Source organism: Paramormyrops kingsleyae, unplaced genomic scaffold, assembly GCF_048594095.1.
Source record: "Paramormyrops kingsleyae isolate MSU_618 unplaced genomic scaffold, PKINGS_0.4 ups34, whole genome shotgun sequence".
NCBI classification, from domain to species: domain Eukaryota; kingdom Metazoa; phylum Chordata; class Actinopteri; order Osteoglossiformes; family Mormyridae; genus Paramormyrops; species Paramormyrops kingsleyae.
In genome coordinates, this window is record NW_027325972.1 from 322,457 (window position 1) to 338,666 (window position 16,210).

General features: G+C 37.1%; 1 protein-coding gene and 1 long non-coding RNA gene across 2 annotated transcripts; one reads left to right on the forward strand and one right to left on the reverse strand.

Moving 5' to 3' along the window:
• The first annotated feature begins 1,281 nt into the window (after positions 1–1,281).
• Positions 1,282–12,154, forward strand: LOC140585625 (uncharacterized). Its single transcript, XR_011987563.1, has 3 exons — positions 1,282–1,335; positions 11,723–11,816; positions 12,020–12,154. It is a non-coding gene; the product is annotated as an uncharacterized lncRNA (long non-coding RNA).
• Positions 3,533–8,206, reverse strand: LOC111842576 (uncharacterized). The gene is made up of 10 exons (XM_023809312.2): positions 7,751–8,206; positions 6,784–7,257; positions 6,357–6,523; positions 5,864–6,121; positions 5,129–5,444; positions 4,770–5,062; positions 4,638–4,682; positions 4,447–4,548; positions 4,080–4,180; positions 3,533–3,998 (listed from the first exon to the last, which is right to left on the reverse strand). Exons 1-10 carry the CDS (start codon positions 8,187–8,189, stop codon positions 3,965–3,967), a joined length of 2,229 nt encoding a protein of 742 aa, XP_023665080.2. The 5' UTR covers positions 8,190–8,206; the 3' UTR covers positions 3,533–3,964.
• Positions 12,155–16,210: the final 4,056 nt, after the last annotated feature.

The window sequence follows — 16,210 nt, forward strand, 5'->3', positions numbered from 1 at the left end:
CTGACTTTATTTTTCATACTGGTCACTAGGCAAGTGGTAATGTCTTACTGGTTTGTAATCTTAGATTATACACCTCACATTAACAATTTTGAACTGCATCATTAATGATCAGTCATGTTAAATTAAAAATTGCATTTGCAGTTCGTAATTCTGAATGTGCACCTACAGCTTAATAACATGTCACAAATCAGAAATTGCTATGTTTAAGATAACAGAAAACACATGACATAGTTATGAAGTTGCTAAGTTACTGTAATGAAACCAAATGTTGAATTGCTAAGTTAATGAGACAAAACCAGTAAAGACACGTCGCAGGTCCTGAATTGCTAAGTTAATAACACAAAACCGGAATTGCTAAGTTAGTCTAATGAAGCCAGAAAACACACAGTGCAATCACGGCATTGCTAAGTTAGTAAGATGATACCAGAGAAGCCACATAACAATTCCTAATCTGCTACCAGAAAAGTCACATAGCAATATCTGAATTGCTAAGTTAGTAAGATGATACCAGAAAAGTCACATAACAGTACCAGAATTGCTAAGTTAGTAAGATGATACCAGAAAAGTCTCATAACAGTACCAGAATTGCTACGTTAGTAAAATGATACCAGAAAAGTCACATAACAATTCCTAATCTGCTAAATTAGTAAGATGATACCAGAAAAGTCACATAACAATTCCTAATCTGCTAAGTTAGTAAGATGATACCAGAAAAGTCACATAACAATACCTGAATTACTAGGTTAGTAAGATGATACCAGAAAAGTCACATAGCAATTCCTACATTGCTAGGTTAGTAAGATGATACCAGAAAAGTCACATAACAATTCCTAATCTGCTACGTTAGTAAGATAGTACCAGAAAAGCAACATAGCAATACCTGAATTGCTATGTTAGTGAGATGATACCAGAAAAGGCACATAACAATTTCTAATCTGCTATGTTAGTAAGATGATACCAGAAAAGTCACATAACAATCCCTAAAGTGCTAAGTTAGTAAGATGGTACCAGAAAAGTAACATAGCAACACCTGAATTGCTAAGGTAGTAAGATGATACCAGAAAAGTCACATAACAGTACCAGAATTGCTACGTTAGTAAGATGATAACAGAAACCACACATCGCAATTACGGAATTGCTAAGGCCGGAAAGTTAGTGTAATGAAACATATCTGTCAATGCTTTATTCATGATATGCAAATATATTCATAGACTTTGGTCACGTGAGTCGGTGGTTCAGTATAAAAGTCTCGGTAATTTTTTACGAGCTCACAAACACATTGGAAAGCTGTTTAGACGTGCATCTGGCAAGCATAACTTTTAGAAGCATTATTTGGTAAGTAATGTAAAACCTTTCTTTAGTAGCATTTAGTCTTCTACAATAAGTTTTAAGCCATCTCACTGTTTCTCATAGTGAAACCGTTAGACTATAGTTTTTAAATGTTAGTAACCCGCTGCACCCGTCAAATAGACTGAAAATTGTTTGATAGGCTAATGAAGATTTTAAAATTATTGCATTTGACTTATAATCAAGTCTATTGATGTTTTTCCAATGCTTAGAAACTTCTAGAAGGTTCTTGACGTAATTCGGAAATTCTATGAAGCTTCATGCTAGATAATGTAATTTCAGAAATGATATAACGTAATTGCAGCAATGCTATGAAGCTTGAAGCTAGATAATGCAAATTCAGAAATGCTACAATGAAATTACGGCAATGCTATGAAGCTTGACGCTAAATGATGCAATTCTGGAAATGTTATAACGGAATTCTGGCAATGCTATGAAGCTTCATGCTAGATGATGCAATTACGGATATGCTATAACGTAATTACGGCAATGCTATGACGCTTCACGCTAGACAATGCAATTACGGAAAGGGTTGCGTGTCAGAGTCAGTCTAAGAGACTTTGTGGTGGCTTGTATTCTGTAGTGCCATATATTGCAATTGATGAGATATAAAAGACTAACTTTAATCTTTTCCAGGATAATCATCATCAGCATGGCAAAGAGGACCAGTAAAACTGACAAACCAGTAGATGAAGAATGTGAGTCAACTCCGAAACGTAAAGATGAAGAGGCTGAAGTAAGTAACAATTTATTGTGATTGATACATGCAGAGGTAAAACTAAAAACATACATGATTAAAGTTCTTGTCTATATATATATATAAATCAATGCATATGCTGTTATTAAACATATGTTTGTCTTCATTGATTAAAGACAGAATCTGAAAGTTTGAAATCTATCCTGGCTGATATTGAAGACTGGAATCATACAATCGATGAGGACACTGTAAGAACACTTTAATTTAATTTCAGTAGTTTAAAATTAAAAACATTACACTGATTAAATACTTACCTTTCAGAACAGCCCATTTGTGATAGACGATCCTCTCCTGCTAGGGACGATGAAACAGTTGAAGGCCAGTCTGCTCGATGTCAGCTATGTTTTGAAGAATTTGCTGAAGTAAGCTGCATCAAAATGTTGAAAAAGCTAATGTGCTACTGCCACTACTATTGCTTTACTGTTATAGTTGCTGTCACTGGTGATTGATGTTTGCTGTCTGTCTGTCTAAATTTCAGGCATGACGATACATCCGGGCCAACTGCTTGAGTCCCTACACATCAAAATGTTTTTTTCAGTTGTGATTGATAAAAGTTACTTAGGTTTCATCAGTGTCTGACTTTTTGATTTTCCATAATGCTTACTGATAATGTCTTATTGGTCATGTTAATGTTTCATAATTACATCAGTGTTATTAGCAATACCTGAATTGCTAAGTTAGTAAGATGATACCAGAAAAGTCACGTCACAGTACCGGAATTGCTAGATTAGTAAGATGATACCAGAAATGTCACGTCACAGTTCCGGGATTGCTAGGTTAGTAAGATGATACCAGAAACGTCACATAGCAATACCTGAATTGCTAAGTTAGTAAGATGATACCAGAAAAGTCACATAACAATTCCTAATCTGCTAAATTAGTAAGATGGTACCAGAAAAGACACATAGCAATACCTGAATTGCTAAATTAGTAATATGATACCAGAAAAGTCACATAGCAATACCTGAATTGCTAAATTAGTAATATGATACCAGAAAAGTCACATAACAATTCCTAATCTGCTAAATTAGTAAGATGGTACCAGAAAAGACACATAGCAATACCTGAATTGCTAAATTAGTAATATGATACCAGAAAAGTCACATAGCAATACCTGAATTGCTAAATTAGTAATATGATACCAGAAAAGTCATGTAGCAATACCTGAATTGCTAAGTTACTAAGATGATACCAGAAACCACACATCACAATTCCGGAATTGGTAAGTTAGTAAAACGATACCAGAAAAGTCACATAGCAATACCTGAAGTGCTAAGTTAGTAAGATCACATTTATTAATTTGCTTTGTAAGTTTGTGATTTTGCATTAGTTTTGCTATAACAAATGACAACTTGACCACAAATTACACAACAAAAGCCTTTATTTAAACAATGCATTGCAATTAAGTCAAAATAATGGTGGCTTGACTTTAAACAAAATAGTAGTTTTGTACATTTAAGAAAAATAGCCTTTATTTAAACTAAGGAAATCTGTTCTCAAATAAAAATGATGGCAGCTTGACATTAAACAGGAATAGCAGTTTTGTACATTTAACAAAAATAGCCTTTATTTAAACAAAAGATGTCTGTTCTCAAATCAAAATGACGGCAGCTTGGCTTTAAACAGAAATGCAGGTTTTTAAAATTTAGGTACAAAAGTCCTTATTTTAATAAATCAATTTTCTAGGTCAAAACAATGCCACCTTTGCTTTAAAATAACAAGTTTTATTAAATTTAACAAAAGTTTTTATTTAAACAATACAAATCTGTTTCTTAATCAAAATAATGCCACCTTTACTTTAAAACAAAAGTTTTTTTTTAATTGAAACACCTACTGCCACTTAAGAGTTCTGGAGACATCTTAATCATCATCGCTCATGGTCATTGCATCTTGTCTGAAAAACAAAAACAATGACAAGAACCATGATGTAATAATTGCACTAATTGTTTCTAAATGTTAAATGTTAGTGGATTACCGTTGCAGGAGCTGGACTAAGCTCCTAAAGTTGTCAATGGTCAACCGTAATACTTTGCATGATAGTAGCAACTGGGTGTTTTTCATCAAAGTACTGTTTATCTGAAAAAACAGCATTAGGTTATGTTACTGTTTTGGTCAGGATGCATGAAGTTATATGCAATAGTCTTCCTGTTAGTGTAGCACAAGCTAAAACCATGGGTTCCTTTAAATCAGAGCTAGATAAGATTTTGTCAACTGTGAGCTATTAGTTAAGTTATCCCCAAACAACCTTTGACGGGCTGAATAGCCCACACTTGTCTGTCGTTTTTTATGTTCTTATGTACTGTTCATAAGTATGAACAATTAAAGTGACAAAGCATACTTACGATTTGTGTCGTAATTTTCTGATTCCAATAACTGCTAAATTTCTCCCTCACCATGGCCTTTAGTGATTCAGGATATACAAGCCGTCTTCTACATCTTAATCTCTGAAATATAACACAGGCAGCATGTCTTTGATAATAACATACATGATTTCTATATATCAGACCTATTAAAAGAAAATTTCAAACCTCACCCTTCCATCTATGTCCTCAACATATTTCGGAAGTGGACTGAGAACCTGTCACAAGAATGTTAACAGAGATTATAATTTTTGTATAGGTAAGATACTGCAGTCAACAGAGATCAAGGTATTGGTGAGACTTACCTTTGGGCTATCTTCCTCTTCCTCGTCATCGTCCAAAACAAAGTTGAAATCAATGTTCTCTTCCTCCTCATTTTCACCACCTTCCTCATCTTTCTCCATTTCCTCTAGATCTTCTTCCTCATTTTCACCACCTTCCTCATCATCTTTCTCCATTTCCTCTAGATCTTCCTCATTTTCACCACCTTCCTCCTCATCATTCTCCATTTCCTCTAGATCTTCCTCCCCTTCTCCCTCTTCTTGTGTCACCTCAACCACTTCTTCCCCAAAATCAACAGGTATGTAGACAATACTATCTGGAAAGAAACATTATGTTAGTGTCATGATTACTATTTGTACTTTAATCTGTAGCTGACAACTACCTGTTTCTTGCTGAGGTTCACATGCAGGGTCTTCCTCCAAAATGTGACTGGGCAGTAGGACTGGCGAAACACCAACTGCCCCCTCCTGGTCATCGTCATCAGAAGACAACACCTGGGGTCTCAGCCTCTTGTAAGGTGTACTGGTTTTCAATGCCTTACTTTTACCAATACCTAAGGCCTCATTCACAAAAGCACGACCCCGTTGCAGATCGTTCACTTCCAGTTCGGCGACATAAAACTTATCTGCTGTTGTAAGACTGTGACACATAATTTGGGCCACTAGTCTGCGCTGGTCATCAGGTAGGTTTCTCTGTGCCTGCAGACAAGATACATGATCTGATGACTAGCGCTAGAGAAGTTAGTAAGATGAAACCAGAACACAAATTTTCAATCAGAAATCACTTAGTAGGACGAAGCCAGAAAAATATGTTGCAAATCCGGAATTGCTAAGTTAGCAAGATGAAGCCAGAAAACAAAAACATCAAATCAGAAATTGCTAAGTAACTAGGACAAAGCCAGATAAATCATGTCGCAAATCCGGGATCGCTAAGTTAATAAGACAAAACCAGATAAGACATGTCGCAAATCCGGAATTGCTAAGTTAATAAGACAAAACCAGAAAAGACATGTTGCAGATCCAGAATTGCTAAGTTAAGACAAAACCAGAAAAGATGTCATAAATTAATAATCTATCATACACTAAGCACATCACTATTGCTTTAAATTTAGACTTACACAGGTCGCAACGGCAGAGCGAATCTCTGTGACGCTGAAGCCCCTGCACATCCCACAATCCAGGCATGTTTTTCTCACAAGCTCGCAGAGCTTTTTTAGTGGCTCTCCGGAGGAGGAAAAGAAAAATGTCCCTGGATTGTGGTGGTATCCTGATAGTCTTCGTCTCATTTGCACAAACTGCTGCATCCACAAGTACTCCCTGTTGTTGAGGGCAATTTTTGCCCTCCCGAATGATCCAGACGTCTTGTGGCTGGACACCTTTAAGAATGCAACAATGTGTTACTCAGCATGGAGGCTCCCTGGGTGCCGCTAAAGGTGGCTGCCCTTTGCAGACAGCTTGCGCTACAAAGAACAAGGCAATAAAGGATATATTATTATTATTATCATTATTGAAAACCAAGCAGGTCAATTCACAACTTAACTATCCCAAAGCACATTACATTGGTGTGTCACGATCTAATAATCAGTACAATATCAATTTTTTGGTACTCACGTTGATGACATATAGATTATCTATCTCCTGGCACTCATTAAATTCAGTTAGTGTGAGGTTTACGAGCACACTCACACGGTGCCCAGTACAGATAAATATATACGTTGCCAGTGCGCCTATTGCCTCGTTTCTTGTGTTTATGCAACTGGGGTCTTCAGATAGTTCATCTGTGAGCAAAACATATTAAGGCATTTACAAGACTTTTTCAAGAATCCTTATGCATTACAACTACATTTTTTTAAAAAGTGATCAGTGGTCATTGTTAACAAGCCACAGCACACAGTGCACACCAAAATGTATCCTCTGCATTTAACAAATATGTGACATCGTGACATTGCAGGGGGCAGCTAATTCAGCAAATGTAGCCCCCCACTACCAGAAATTATGCAGTTGAGATTTCCACATTTCAGCAATTTGCATTTCTTACCAAGAAATTCTGGAATTCGGCCCCGTAGTGTCGTGATTAGCTCACGCAGGTCGTTTCTGGTAGGCATCTTCCTTGTTTTGAGCTCTTTAACATGTTGCCGGTGCCCTACTATCTTTTTTGCTAGGGAATGTTTCTGCATTTTTAAATGCCTCAACAGACCCTCTAAAATTTTTTGGCCAAGCCGTACAGAGCTTGGCCGTCTCTCAATTAGAAATTCAAAAAACTTGCAAACGGAAATGAGATAATTTTTGCAGGTCGTGACTTTAAATTTTTCTGTCAAAACCTTCACCCAATCATTTAATTTGCTTGGTTCATTCAGGAATTTCAAGTGAGCAGGTGCTGTGTCAGATGAAGAGCCCCACATAAACTGAATGAAGCTCTTTATGTAACCCAGTTCCTGCTTCTTGTTTTCACCTTTTTTCTTGTCGGCACCAACACGAAATAGGGACTCCTGAAAATCTGGAAGTATTTTATCTATAAGAAAGGAACACAATTAGCCATCTGTAATGTGGCTATTTATAATGTGAATAGCAATCTTCGGGTGACAGCGGTACTACATGACCATAATGCAGGTAAAACAAAGGTGACCAGTTTAACCTAATTTTAAAAGCTTTAACCATTTCAGGCTCAAATTGAGTTTTTGTTGCTAAAGGACAACCAAGACCTGCAGTGGTACTTTTTAGTAAAAAAAAACTAATAAAATATGTATGTGAGGTAATAAGGTAGTTAGTTTTTAACTGTTGCAAATCAGCAACGCCTGCCTTGAGAAGGTTAAAATTCCCAACAATGGACGTTTTGAAAAGAATTACATTATGTATATAGTCAACATTTCTTTTAACATTTCTGTAAGATATAGTTATGAAATAAAATACACAAGAAAAATACTAGGCATTGTCAACAATGCCGTCAACTACAGAAGTTTAAAATAACTGCATAATATAAATATTATACTTATTATTATACTTACCAATAAAGAAGAGCTTATGTGTTGCTTGGCTGGGGCCTGATTTGTCCAAATTCTCCCCTTCAAATTCATCAAGGCGGGATTGAAGCTCTGTGACTTGGCGCTTCAATTCCTCAATCTCGCTGTCTCTCTTATTATTTTCCCCTCTATGCTTCATGACTGCTTTTTTTGCAGCAGCACATTTGGCTTCATGAAGCATAGTCTTAAGATCGGCACCACTCTTGCCATGAATGATTTCTAGGTGCTTGTCTAGCCGAATCAACTTTTTCGAAACACAACCAGGTATTGGGCAGTCCACTGCACCAGAATACCGGCCTGTCTTACAAGAAACGAGGAGCCTTCGCTCCTCGTTGCTTGTAATGTTATGCACATCCCTCAAATGTACTGTCACATTCATATAGTGCACTTGACACAGTGGGCAAGGCAGCCTTTTACGAACCATGTTGCATCCTTTGAAAAAATAAAAATGCAATTACATAGATAGATTGATAGATACTTACCTTATCGTAAATAAATATAGACAAAAGGAAAGAAACCGTAAAACACATATCACAGTTCCAAAGTTGCTAAGGTTTCTATAATGATACCAGAAAACACACGACACAGTTGCAAAGCTGCTACATTAGTAAGATGATACCAGAAAACACATCACAATTCCTGAATTGCTAGGTTTGTATAATGATACCAGAAAACACATCACACTTCCAAGGTTGCTAAGTTAGTAAGATACAACAGAAAAGACACATCGCGATTCCAGAATTGCTAAGTTAGTAAGATGACACCGGAAAACATACATCGCAATTCCATAATTGCTAGGTTAGTGGAATGAAACCAGAAAACACACATCACAGTTCTAAAGTTGCTAAGTTTGTATAATGATACCAGAAAACACACATCACACTTCCAAGGTTGTTAAGTTAGTATGATACACCAGAAAAGACACATCGCGATTCCAGAATTGCTAAGTTAGTAAGATGACACCGGAAAACATACATCGCAATTCTAAAATTGCTAAGTTTGTATAATGATACTAGAAAACACACAACAGAATTCCTGATTTGCTACGTCAGTAAGATGACACCAGGAAACACACATTGCAATTCCTGTATTGCTAAGTTAGTAAGATGACACCGGAAAAGACACTTCACAATTCCGAAATTAAAATAAGATAAACATAAAATAAGTACAGAAGTTGTTCAGCTCAACTAGAGAAATTATATAACTATACATAAAGTGCATTCGCAAGAAAAGTCAAAAGACTGAAGTTATAAATTAAGTGTACAATCTTATGGCAGTAGGGAAGACTAATTTTTTTTCTAAATAATTAAACATATTCATGTTTTTCAAGATGAATCATCATATCCACAAACTACACAGCAAACCGAATAACTACTTACCAAAAATGATCAGAAATGCAATTCCGGAAAATGATTTGTATTCCCCTGATGATCCGCTGTTCCACAAAGTAACACGCTGCAAGTCTGAAGAGTTCTGAGCAGCCTGAGAGTGAGCAAAGCCTTTTATACTGCCCCACCCACTGTGCTGATTGACACAGATTCGCCCCAATGAATGCTCTCAGTTTATAAAATGAAATATTTTATGCATGTTTAAATGTCCCCTTTAACAAAAAAAAATTATAATTATTTTTAAAGTAATTTGTTACATTTATTTTAATTAATTATACATGGAAAAAATTACACGTCACAGTTCTGAAGTTGCTAAGTTAGTAAGATGACACCAGAGAAGACACGTCGCAATTCCAGAATTGCCAGGTTAGTAAGATGATACCAGAAAAGTCACATCGCAATTCCTAAAGTGCTAAGTTAGTAAGATGATACCAGAAAAGTGACGTCACAATACCTGAAGTGCTAAGTTAGTAGGATGATACCAGAAAAGTCACATAACAATTCCTAATCTGCTATGTTAGTAAGATGATACCAGAAACCACACATCACAATTCCAAAACTACTAAGTTAGTCTAATGAACCCATGAGGTACTTCGCAATTCCGAAATTAAAATAAGATAAACATAAAATAAGTACAGAAGTTGTTCAGCTCAACTAGAGAAATTATATAAAGTTCTATACATAAAGTGCATTCGCAAGAAAAGTCAAAAGACTGAAGTTATAAATTAAGTGTACAATCTTATGGCAGTTGGGAAGACTATTTAATTTTTTTTCTAAACAATTAAACATATTCATGTTTTTCAAGATAAATCATCATATCCACAAACTACACAGCAAACCGAATAACTACTTACCAAAAATGATCAGAAATGCAATTCCGGAAAATGATTTGTATTCCCCTGATGATCCGCTGTTCCACAAAGTAACACGCTGCAAGTCTGAAGAGTTCTGAGCAGCCTGAGAGTGAGCAAAGCCTTTTATACTGCCCCACCCACTGTGCTGATTGACACAGATTCACCCCAATGAATGCTCTCAGTTTATAAAATGAAATATTTTATGCATGTTTAAATGTCCCCTTTAACAAAAAAAATTATAACTATTTTTAAAGTAATTTGTTACATTTATTTTAATTAATTATACATGGAAAAAATTACACGTCACAGTTCTGAAGTTGCTAAGTTAGTAAGATGACACCAGAGAAGACACGTCGCAATTCAAGAATTGCCAGGTTAGTAAGATGATACCAGAAAAGTCACATCGCAATTCCTAAGGTGCTAAGTTAGTAAGATGATACCAGAAAAGTCACATCACAATTCTGTAATTGCTACGTTAGTAATATGACACCAGAAAAGTCACATCGCAATTCCTACAGTGCTAAGTTAGTAAGATGATACCAGAAAAGTGACGTCACAATACCTGAAGTGCTAAGTTAGTAGGATGATACCAGAAAAGTCACATAACAATTCATAATCTGCTATGTTAGTAAGATGATACCAGAAACCACACATCACAATTCCAAAATTGCTACGTTAGTCTAATGAACCCATAAGAGGTACGTCGCAGTTCCAAAGTTGCTAAGTTGGTAAGATGATACCAGAAAGACACTTCGCAATTCCAAAATGTGTCAGTCACTAATTTTCACACTTTGTGAATTTTGCACTATTTTTGAACTTTATCACCACAAAGGTCTGACAGGGCATTACTAACATTTCAGGAAATATTACAAAAAAAAATTTAAGTGTAATTGTGGAAGTGCACGGTCAGTTGATGGTCACAATATTAAATTATGGTTTTGTTAATGATTTATTCGTAATATGTAAATCAATTTATAGACTTTAGGTATTCATTGGGCGAAAATCTGTCACGTGAGTGGGTGGTTCAGTATAAAAGTCTTGGTACTTTTTCACCTCACAACAACATCAAAAAGCTGGCTGCAAGCTTTATTGTTCAAAGCATTATTTGGTAAGTAATGTAAAAAAAAATTAGTAGAATTTAGCAGTTTTAATCAATCTCACTGTTTATTTGTGAGTGAAATGCTTAGACTAAAATGTTTAAATGTAAGCGAGATGCTGTGCCCGTCTAATACGGTGACTGAGAAACATTTGGTAGGCTAATGAAGATCAGAAACGTGAAGCGGCATATTAATGTGATTGCATTTGACTTGCAATCAAGTCTATTGATGTTTTTCCAATGCTTGGAAACTTCTAGAAGGTTCTTGCTGTAATTAAAAAATGCTATGAAACTTCACGCTAGATAACGCAATTCTGGAGATGCTATAACGAAACTCCGGCAGTGCTATGAAGCTTGAAGCTAGATGACGGAATCCTGGAAATGCTTAGAAACTTCTAGAAGGTTCTTGACGTAATTCAGAAATGCTATAAAGCTTCACGCTAGATTACGCAATTCTGGAAATGCTATAACGAAATTCTGACAGTGCTATGAAGCTAAAAGCTAGAAAGCTAGATAATGCAATTCCGGGAATGCTAAGAGACTTTATGGTGGCTTGTCTTCTGTAGTGTCATATATTGCAATGGATGAGATAGGAAAGCCTAACTTTAATCTTTTCCAGGATAATCATCATCATGGCAAGGGCAACCAGTAAAATTTACAAACAAGGAAAAGAAAATGCGTCTGCGCAGAACTGCAAAAATGAAGAGCGTGAAGTAAGTAATCATAATTTGTCACTGATAGATACACAGGTAAAACTAAAAACATATATTAAACACAATACCTTGAGAATATCTGTGAGATTATGAAAATGCAAGCTGGTGAGGCATTGTACACAAACACACGCACAAACATGCATATATATATATATCAATGTGTATGGTGTTATGAAAGATATGTTTCTTCTGATTCATTAAAGGCAGCAGTTGAAAAACTAAATTACATCCTTACCGAAATTTGCCTTGACATGTGGACTCGCCCAATTCCTGAGGACATTGTAAGAACACTTTCATGTAATTTCATTGGTTGTTCAAAATTAAAAAGGTTAAACTGATTTAATGCTTACTTTTCAGCTCCGTCATTATACGAAAGGCTATCCTCATCTGCTAGCTGCAATGAAAGAGGTGAAGCTAAACCTGCGCGATATCTCTTATTATATGAAGAAGATAGAAAAGTAAGTTAAGACATTGAAAAACTGAATGTGCTACTGCAACTACTATTACTTTATGTTATGGTTGCTGTCGCTGGTGATTGATGTTTGTCTGCTGTCTGTTTAAATTTCAGGCATAAGGATGCATTGGCGCCGACTGCTCCAGTCCATCCAAATTAGATTTAATGAAGATGCTGTTAAGTGTAATAAAAGGTTGTTAAGTTAAATCAGTGTCTGACTTCTTTGTTTTGCATATTGGTCACTAGACAATTCATAGTGTCTTACCGGTTTGTAATAATCAAATGAACCCATAAAAGGTACATCGCAATTCTGAAGTTAAGTTAGTGAAAAGGACACGTCGCAATTCCGAAGTTGCTAAGTTAGTGAAATGACACCAGAAAACGTCAATTCCGGACTTGCTAAGTTAGTAAGATGATACCAGAAAAGTCACATAACAATTCCTAATCTGCTAGGTTAGTAAGATGTTGCCATCGCAATTCCTAAAGTGCTACGTTAGTAAGATGATACCAGAAAAGTCACATAACAATCCCTAATCTGCTACGTTAGTAAGATGATACCAGAAAACACATGTCGCAATTCCGGGTTTGTAACTTAGTGCTACGTTAGTACGATGATACCAGAAACCACACATCGCAATTACGGAATCGCTAAGTTAGTAAGATGATAGCAGAAAAGTCACATAACAATACCTGAATTGCTAACTTAGTAAGACGATACCAGAAAACACACGTCACAATTTCGAAGTTGCTAAGTTAGTCAAACCGGAAAACACATGTTTCCAGAAATATCACTAACAAAGTTGGTTTTGTAATATTAAAAACATTGTAGAAATTTTTTGGTCAGGTCTGCACTAATGATGCTGCACGTGCTTCATCAGACATCCGTCTAGTATGTCTCCACCGAGTTTCAGACCTGCAGCTCGTACGGCTGGGCCGTTACGGCCCCTCATGTTCGTTTGCGGCCTACTCGCTCATATGTCCCCATTGACTTGCATTGCCCAACTTAGCAAATTCTACGGCCCACTATAGCTCTTTGGTAAGTGCTGCGTTCATGAGGATAGGCACACTTATTCATACGTATAACTAGTTTGTGAAGGCCGAATTTCAGACACCTAGCTCGTACGGCTCAGCCGTGACGCCCCCACATGTTAGTTTGAGGCCTAGTGAAAAAAGTGCAGCCACTAATGATAAAATATGCGTTGGTTTCAAATTAAGGAGGCATAATTTTAATGGACATGTATAGATTACATTTAGGAGCAGACTATCTAGTATCAGGAACACTTTTAATCATTTTCCTAAGTCACTGCTACCTGAACTTATGGCCTGTCTAATGAGAGGTGTGGTGTCTCCATTCACTTAACATTGCCGACAATAGCAAATTCAAGAGGTCACTGTAGGCCTTTCGTAAGGGTCACATTCATAAAACTTGGCAGACTTGATCCAGAGCTGATCTACTTTATGCGTGCCAAAGGTCAGATGTGTAGGTCATACGGGTCGGCCGTGGCGCCCCCTAATGTTAGTTTGAGGCCTAGTAAGACGGGAAAACACTTAGTACTTCCGACATTGCTACGTTAGTAAGATGATACCAGAAAAGTCACATAACAATTGCTAATCTGCTACGTTAGTAATAAGATACCAGAAAAGTCACATCGCAATCCCTAAAGTGCTACGTTAGTAAGATGATACCAGAAACCACACATCATGATTCCGGAATCGCTACGTTAGTAAGATGATACCAGAAACATCACGTCACAGTTCCGGAATCGCTAGATTAGTAAGATGATACCAGAAATGTCACATAACAATACCTGAACTGCTACGTTAGTCAGATGATACCAGAAATGTGACATAACAATACCTGAACTGCTAGGTTAGTGAGATGATACCAGAAATGTCACATAACAATACCTGAACTGCTAAGTTAGTAAGATGATAGCAGAAAAGTCACGTCACAATACCTGAAGCGCTAAGTTAGTAGGATGATACCAGAAATGTGACACATCAATACCTGAACCGCTAAGTTAGTAAGGTGATACCAGAAAAGTCACATAACAATACCTGAACTGCTACGTTAGTAAGATGATACCAGAAATGTCACGTCACAGTACCGGAATCGCTAGATTAGTAAGATGATACCAGAAATGTCACTTCGCAGTTCCGGGATTGCTAAGTTAGTAAGATGATACCAGAAAAGTCACATAACAATTGCTAATCTACTAAGTTAGTAAGATGATACCAGAAATGTGACATAACAATACCTGAACTGCTAAGTTAGTGAGATGATACCAGAAAAGACACATAACAATACCTGAACTGCTAAGTTAGTGAGATGATACCAGAAATGTCACATCACAGTTCCGACATTGCTAAGTTAGTGAGATGATACCAGAAATGTCACGTCACAATACCTGAATTGCTAAGTTAGTGAGATGATACCAGAAATGTCACATAACACTTCCTAAAGTGCCAAGTTAGTAAGATGATACCAGAAACGTCACATAGCAATACCTGAACTGCTAAGTTAGTAAGATGATACCAGAAACCACACATCACGAGTCCGGAATCGCTAAGTTAGTAAGATGATACCAGAAAAGTCACATAGCAATACCTGGAATGCTAAGTTAGTAAGATGATACCAGAAAAGTCACGTCACAGTACCGGAATTGCTAGATTAGTAAGATGATACCAGAAAAGTCACATAACAATTCCTACAGTGCTAAGTTAGTAAGATGGTACCAGAAATGTGACATAACAATACCTGAACTGCTACGTTAGTGAGATGATACAAGAAAAGTCACGTCACAGTACCGGAATCACTAGGTTAGTAAGATGATAACAGAAAAGTCACATAACAATCCGTAATATGCTAAGTTAGTAAGATGATACCTGAACTGCTAAGTTAGTGAGATGATACCAGAAATGTGACATAACGATACCTGAACTGCTAAGTTAGTAAGATGATACCAGAAATGTGACATAACAATACCTGACCTGCTAAGTTAGTAAGATGATACCAGAAATGTCACATAACAATACCTGAACTGCTAAGTTAGTCAGATGATACCAGAAACCACACTACACAGTTCCGTTATTGCTAAGTTAGTAATATGATACAGTCAATCATCAACAAAGATCTTCCAGGCAGGCAGAGGCAGAACATGCACTCAAGGTCAAAAGCCTAGTGTTATCAAGTTAAGGAGGCACAATTTTAATAAACATGTATTGTGGTGATTGTACAGCAGACTGTCTAGTTTCAGGAACACTTTGGATCATCTCCCTAGGCCACTGCTACCTGTAGTTATGCCCTGTCAAAGGACTCCATTCACTTAACATTGCCTACCATGGCAAATTCAAAGGGCCACTGCGGGACTTTGGTAAGGGCCACAGTCTTCAGACTCGACACGGTCATTCCTGAAGGCGTCTAGTTTACGTGTGCCGAATTTCAGACCCATAGGTGGTACGGGTCAGTCGTAGGCCCCCCAGAAGTCCCCCTAGGCCATAAAGCGCATATCCGGAACCGCACGACGCATTTGTGGAAAGGTCACGAAAGGTCACCAAAAGTAAAGCCCATTGTTTGACATGAAGATCTGCTAATTAAGGTGATATCTATACATGAAATTAAAGGGCAGACTCTGTAGTTTTAGTAGCACTTTGAATGATGTTCCTAGGCCACTCCTAGCTGAAGTTATGGGCCTAGAAGTGACAGGTGGGGTGCCTCCATTGACTTAACATTGCCGACCTCACTGACTTTGAGGGCCTATAAAAACAGTTCTGTGAGGTCTACACCTTTGAAACTCTAGAGGTGTGGTCTTCAGTCTCCCATGTGTGTGCAGTAAAAAATCCAGACCTCTGGGTCGCACGGCCTAGGCCGCAGGTACCTTTTTGTACTTTGCAGCCTAGTGCTGAGGTCTAGACCGCTGATTCTCCAGTATGTGATATA